Here is a 7,306-nt window from a genome sequence, read left to right as displayed (position 1 = left end):
AGCCGGTGCCCGACACCCCAGCAAGCACGGGAGGAAGACGGGCTGGGGGCGGCCTTGGGGCTCAGCCGGTGCCCGTCTCCTCAGCAGGGGCGGGAAGTGTGGAAGCATTCAGGAGTATGATCTCTGGGCTTCCCTTCCCGCCAGTTTCCCATTCATTGGGATGTGATGTGCGACCCGTTTGCCGCCCAGCTCTGATGTATATAGTTCTTGTTTATATGTTTGTTGTTTAATAAACGGGCTGCGGCCCATTCCTTTCCAGCCTGTCGTTGTGGTGTACTTATTGAGCGAGGGAGTCTCACCATCTACAGCAATAAGACAGTGTCTTATATTAATTTTTGCTCCCAAAGATGCGCTATGTCTTATTTTCAGGGGATGTCTTATTTTTCCACTCCACAGCTGCATGCTCTGGTGTTCTGTTCGATGGGCATGCTTCCAAACAAAAACTTTGCTACATCTTACTTTCGGGGGATGCTTTATATTTATCACTTCAGCAAAACCTCTACTACGTCTTATTCTCCGGGGATGTCTTATTTGGGGGGAAACAGGGTATGTTGTTTCTACCGTATCCTATGCTTTTTACCTTCCTGATAGACTGCTGTAGTGTTGTGTTTTTACTTAGTTTTTGAAAATGATTGCTTCTTATTGACTTATCTACTCAGACAAGGAGGGATATAAGTATTTTAAAATTAACAAATAAATAGAATGATGTCATACATTGCACATTTTCTCTATAATCTAAGAAGCAATTTTACTTGCAGTGTGGCAACCAAGTTCTATCAAAACATCCTGGCCTTGGTGTTTGCCATCACTGAGATCAACAACAATCCCAAGATCTTACCAAATGCCACTCTGGGTTTCCATATACTTGACAACTACTATGAGGCAGTGATGACTTATCGTACGACTCTGGATCTGCTTTTCAAATCACACAGGTTTGTTCCCAACTACAAAAGTAGACTCCAGAAACAGCTGATTGGCGTCATTGGAGGGTATGGTTCAGATGCCTCTTCACAAATGGCAGACATCTTGAGGATTTACAAGATTCCACAGGTAATCTGCATGGGAAATAAGAGGTTTTTCTACAATTTCAGTCATAATTCACTTTTTTCTGAGATCCCAGTGGTAATTTTTTAAGTTCAGAAAGCAGGGGAAATGTTGCTGGAAATCACGTAAAAGGATACGAAATATATAGATTAGCTTTCAAGCTTTGTACACATTACTGAAGGTAGGATGAGCAGACACTGCATGCAGTGGTGGGATTCAGCAGGTTCACACCACTTCAGCAGAACCGGTTGTTAAAATGGTGCTTGTAAGCAACCAGTTGTTAAATGATTTAAATCCCACCACCGGAACCGGTTGTTAAATTATTTGAATCCCACCACTGACTGTATGTATGAGATGTAAAATGTGTGGTTAAGTCAAAGTAATGTCACGTGTGTGGTTATGTCCAAGTAATGGGGTGTGACTATGCGAGGGTAAATTAACAAGAGGACCACCCTTATAAGCCTGAGAAAAGGTGAGAGCCTGGTTCCCATATGGATGGCAGATTATGGGAGAAACTTTGCCCGCAAAGAAAGCCGTCCTGCTCAACCTTTATTTACTTCAGCTACCAAATGTGCATAGCAGAAAGCAATTCTCACCTTTGGGTGCCATTCCCTTCAGAAATAACACGGGGGAACTCACCAGGAACGAAATTTGCAACCATGCTGCCAAAATCCAAAGTTCCATTCCCATAGCTCTTCACCTTGTGCCAAACCATCTATTTTTAATACTTGACTGACCGAAAGCTTGTTTTTGCTCGTATTTTACAGAGTAGTTTCATTTCTTCATAGGGTTAGTCTTTATAATTTTATGATTTCTTTTTTCCAAAACTTGTTCATCTACCTGAAAAAAAAGAGTACGGAGAAGCTACTTTTGAAATATATAATTTTAATTCCAGTAGGGTAGCCACGTTGGTCAGCAGTAGAGGAGCTGGATTCAAGACCTAGACCAATTTAGAAACCACCAAGATTTGTGATGTAAAAGCATCCCTTTCCCCAGATGCAAACAGCAATTCTCTCACTTGCTGACAAGGCTTTTGTCACAAAAGACTGGAAATGAATCTTGGCTTCACTGACAATATTTGGCATTTGTCATGGATAGAAAAAGTGCAGAGAAGGGCAACGAGGATGATTGAGGGACTGGAGCACCTTCCTTATGAGGAGAGGCTGCAGCGTTTGGGACTCTTTAGTTTGGAGAGGAGACGTCTGAGGGGGGATATGATTGAAGTCTATAAAATTATGCATGGGGTAGAAAATGTTGACAGGGAGAAATGTTTCTCTCTTTCTCACAATACTAGAACCAGGGGGCATTCATTGAAAATGCTGGGGGGAAGAATTGGGACTAATAAAAGGAAACACTTCTTCACGCAACGTGTGATTGGTGTTTGGAATATGCTGCCACAGGAGGTGGTGATGGCCACTAACCTGGATAGCTTTAAAAGGGGCTTGGACAGACTGATGGAGGAGAAGTCGATTTATGGCTACCAATCCTGATCCTCTTTGATCTGAGATTGCAAATGCCTTAACAGTCCAGGTGCTCGGGAGCAACAGCCGCAGAAGGCCATTGCTTTCACTTCCTGCATGTGAGCTCCCAAAGGCACCTGGTGGGCCACTGCGAGTAGCAGAGAGCTGGACTAGATGGACTCTGGTCTGATCCAGCTGGCTTGTTCTTATGTTCTTATGTTCTTATGCAGTGGGTCCAAATTCTTTATTTGTCTCACAGGACAAAGTTGCTAATTAATGGCTTATTCTCAGCTCCGCAGGGCCTCAGTCAACGATTTGTTCCATCATCCTCTTTTAACTGGAAATATGGAGAATTCAGTCAGGGATGGTCTGTATGTGGCCCCACCAATGCTTTTGAGAGTGCTTAGAAGTTTATGTGATTAACATTCGGTGTAAAAGAACAAGAACATTCAAAGTAAAGAGATTCTCAAATACTTTATCTTGCTCAACATGTCTTTCTCTTAGATTTCCTATGGATCATTCGAAACCTCAGTGAATGAAAAAACACATTCCCCTTCATTTTACCGCATGGTCCCCAGTGAAACCCTGCAGTATGTGGGAATCGTACAGCTGCTTCTGCATTTCTCATGGAAATGGGTTGGCCTCATTGCTATGGATAACCAAGCTGGGGAACGTTTCTTGCAGACAATTGAGCAGATGCTTTCTGAGAATGGGATCTGTTCAGCCTTCACAGAAAGAGCTCCAGTGAAGATTCAGACAGATAGAATGGTTTCAACATTCCACAGTTTTTACAGTAATAGTTCAGTTTTATTGGACACGAAAGTCAAGGTGGTTGTTGTGTATGGAGACACATCTACCATCATGTGGGTGGCAATAGTTATTTACATAACGTCTTTTAAAAATTTTGAATATCAAGTCGAAGGTTCTATAGGGAAAGTGTGGATTACAACAGCCCAGATAGATTTCACCTTCATAGATCTTCAAAGGTCATGGGAAATAGAGATGTTTCATGGTGCTCTTTCCTTCACACTTCACTCAGATATGATCCCAGGTTTTCAAACATTTGCCAACATTAGAAAACCCTCCTGGGTAAAGGAAGATGGTTTTGTCAAGCATTTCTGGGAAAACGTCTTTGAGTGTGTGTTTCCAAATGCCAATAGGCCAACAGAAATGGATAAAATATGTACTGAGGAGGAGACATTGGAGAGTGTTCCAGCCACAATCTTTGAACTAAGCATGACCGGCCACAGCTACAGCATCTATAATGCTGTCTATGCTCTTGTACATGCCTTGCAGAATATGCACTCATCAACACCCATCAACAAAGTTATGGCAAATGAGAACACACTAGCATCTCTGTATGTGAAGCCTTGGCAGGTAATCTCCCCTGGATTAGTTTCCATGTCATCTTCTGAGTGCTGTCTCTGAATACTGTCTCTGGGAGGAAAATGCATAACCATAAAACTGAAAAAAATATAAATGAACACACATTTCTCATAAGGACAGTGACGTCGCACCAATGGGGCCGGGTGCGGTGCGACGCACCAGTCAGAGCAGCGGTGGAGGCATGGCTGGGATGCGGAGTCTGGTAAAATAAGGGCTTGAAATAAGGGTTGAAATAATAATAGTGTATAACCACTGTCTGATACCTGATGCCAATAAAGGTTATTGTGATTGTGATTGTGGCTCCTCCTCAGAGGTATTTCCATATTCCTCTGAAGCCAAAGGGAAGAAAAAGCATCAGTACTTCAGGATGGCTGGGGGAACCACAACTACCACCCCCTCACTTCTGCTACTACCATTCCCATACCCAGTACTGTTTCCTGCTTCACCATCCACACTTCCCTCCAGCCATCACCACTTCTGCCCCCTGGACCCCAACATTTCCTACTCATTCATACTAACATGCCAGGGAAAAGAGCTGGACATAGGCCCTTTCCCCACTTACCTTAAGCCCCGCGCTACTCTCCTCAAGTAGCGCGGGGTCCAGCTGCACTCCCCACTTCAGGGGCGGCGAGAACACAGCCGCCCCGACGCTGCCTCTCTCGCACCCCCTCAGCGCGCGGCATCCCTGGCGCTGGAGAAAACGGTGCCTTTTGATGACCCCGCGCAGAGCGCGGGGTCGTGGGGATGCCCGGACGCGCGCCAGGGATGCCGCGTGCTGAGAGCAGTGCGCAGCGACGGCGGCAGAGGGAAAAGTGGGGAAAGGCCCATAGTTTCATTCCTACACCAATTTTCTCCGAGACAGAAGCCTCCAGTTATCTCTGTGAAATATGTTTGAAATATGCCATTGAGAATAACTCTTTGTTCTGTTTCTCTTTCTCCTTTGCCCTAGCTCCACTCATTTCTGCAAAGGATAGCATTCAACAACAGTGCTGGAGATCAAATTATGCTCAACAATCATGGAGAACTAGAAGGTGGATTTGATATTACGAACTTGGTCACTTTTCCCAACAACTCCTATGTCCGGATCAAGATTGGGAAGTTGGATCCTCACTCTCCTCCAGGCAAGGAGCTCACCATTCATGAAGACACAATTGAGTGGCACAAAAGCTTGACTCGGGTAAGGTGGGCCAGCCCTGTCTCTCAAGTGATCAAATTGCTGACATGGTTTTTAATGAATATTTATTTAAGAACAATGTGGGCTGGTGTCAGCCCCATTCACACAGCTGGGCGCCCAGACATAAGCAAGACAGCTACTCGGCCACTCTTTTCCCAGGAGTATTTTCTGATGGCACAAGGAGCCAAAACACTCGTCTATGCTTCTACACAGATCCAAAAAGTTTATCTTTGCTAGAAATGAGGGAGCTTCAGCTTTCGAAGTGGTGGCTCCATATTGAAAAAAAAAATCTTCTCCTTGGGTTTCTCATGGGAGTCTCTTCATATGCTGACCGCCACGGAAATTTACCATCATCTAAAGATCAGACTGTACGACCAGGAATACCAATCTCTCCTGAGTGCTGCACAAAGCTTCTGATCCCCTCTATACTTTGGGATCACACCCCCGAAATCTAGCCCTGCTGTATACTTAGAACAGCTTGTTAATTATAAGTGCAGATGGGTCATGACAAGAGCAAGGTGCAACTCATTCCCCTCTGTCTATCTTCAAGGTCGTTTCCTTAACATCCCACAAAGTGAGTGTTGCTGTCGGTACTGTCCCAACGCTATGGACTCAATCCCTCATATCCTGCTTTACTGTTCGAGGTATAATGATATTAGAACCGATATGGGAGCTTTACTACATCTAGAATTTATGTTTCTCTCAGACAAACAAAAAATGTCTAAGCTATTGAACAGCCCAAATGTAGAAATTTCTGAAGCAGTTGCTACATTTTTAATCCATGTTCTACATGATATATAACAATGATTTGGAATGTATGGTACTTCTGTATTTTGGAATGTATTTGGAATGTATGGTACTTCTGGTTTATGCCTAATAAAGGTTTTTGGATTGGATTGGATTGGATTGGAGCCAAAACAGTAAAAGAAACTGCTCACCGTTCGAGAGCCTTGCAAAAGGCACCAAAAATAGCAACAAAAAGTCGGTGTTAGTCCAAGAACCGGAGGTGTATCAGGGGTGGAAACTGACTACTATTGACTCTGCCTTTGACCATACATCCAGAATGCCCTGTCATGCTATTGTAGGCAACAGAAGTACTGCCATGTCCAGCACTTTTGACAGGTCACGGCAGCTACCTACCAGTGCATTCACTCTCCACAGAAGCAAGTGCCCCAGGGAGGGTAGATAAACCAATGTAGGTCTATTCTGCCTCCAATGCTGAATTTGCCACAACCAGTCTGGTTGGATAGGGTCATAGGAGCAGTAGCCAATTTCTTTCATATGTTTTTTAATGAACTGTAATTTCTTGTTGTGTTTCCCTTGTTTTTATTTTATTTATAATCCTACCAACCTATGGTAGAAAAGACTGAAACTGATTTTCTATATTTCTTCTTTTCACAAAAATGATACAATTATAAGGAAAAGATTTAGGAGAAAAAGAAAAAAATTATATAACTGCAATAATCAGGACGCTGAAGAAAATTTTAAATGAATCTAATAAAGAAAAATCCCTTTTTGATAGACAATTTCATATGAATTTAAATACATAAACTTTAGCAGTTCATGAATACAGAAAAATTCCTTTTTTAAGTAGGTTTTCCTAGAGAATTCCCCACAACCTAATTTTTGAGTCCATTTCAAGCTTAATTTTTAGTGTTTCTTGCATTTCAGTGTAGCTCGTTATCCGGACTTTTTTCACCTTGAGGAAAAGATTCAAGTTTTCCTTGACATTTTCAGAACATACTCATATATTCAGAATATTTTTTCATTCCTCTAATATCTTCTGGATTTATGTTCCATCTGAAAAATGTCTTATACCAGTTTTCTTTCAACAGTTTGCATATAGTAAATTTTACATTTGTACTTCATCATGTACTTCATCATGTACTTACATTTATACTTCATCATGTTTCCTACATAACAACAAGCAGTTTCGTGCAGCAGGAAGATAATCTCCTCTTGAAAGTTTTGCACACAATTTATCATGGAATTTTTAACCTGTTCTGTCTCTGAGTCTATAAATTTTACCCACTAAGTTCTGTTTCTGCTAGGTAATTTCTCTCTCAAATTCTGACATTTCTCTCCAAGTGCCTTTGGTCACTTATAATGCTTTTCTTAACCTTGATCTTTTTTTGAAACTATGGCACTCATTGTATTTTGTTCTCTTCGGCTCATTCCGCACACGCAGAATAATGCACTTTCAAGCTGCTTTCAGGGCTCTTTGAAGCTGTGCGGAATGGCA

At 42.4% G+C, this 7,306-nt stretch overlaps 1 protein-coding gene across 1 annotated transcript in view; it reads right to left on the bottom strand.

Moving 5' to 3' along the window:
- Positions 1-3,125, bottom strand: part of LOC125437066 (vomeronasal type-2 receptor 26-like) — a 14,697-nt gene extending 11,572 nt beyond the window's left edge. The window contains exons 1-2 of the mRNA XM_048504434.1: positions 3,069-3,125; positions 1,641-1,656 (exon numbers count right to left, since the gene is read on the bottom strand). Of these exons, the coding sequence (XP_048360391.1) occupies positions 1,641-1,656; positions 3,069-3,125 (73 nt within the window). The remainder of the gene's footprint in view (positions 1-1,640; positions 1,657-3,068) is intronic.
- Between the last annotated feature and the right edge of the window lie 4,181 nt (positions 3,126-7,306).

This window comes from Sphaerodactylus townsendi, linkage group LG07 (assembly GCF_021028975.2).
Source record: "Sphaerodactylus townsendi isolate TG3544 linkage group LG07, MPM_Stown_v2.3, whole genome shotgun sequence".
Taxonomy (NCBI): Eukaryota; Metazoa; Chordata; class Lepidosauria; order Squamata; family Sphaerodactylidae; genus Sphaerodactylus; species Sphaerodactylus townsendi.
The sequence above is the reverse complement of the archived record's forward strand: the minus strand, read 5'-3'. Positions and strand labels throughout refer to the sequence as shown.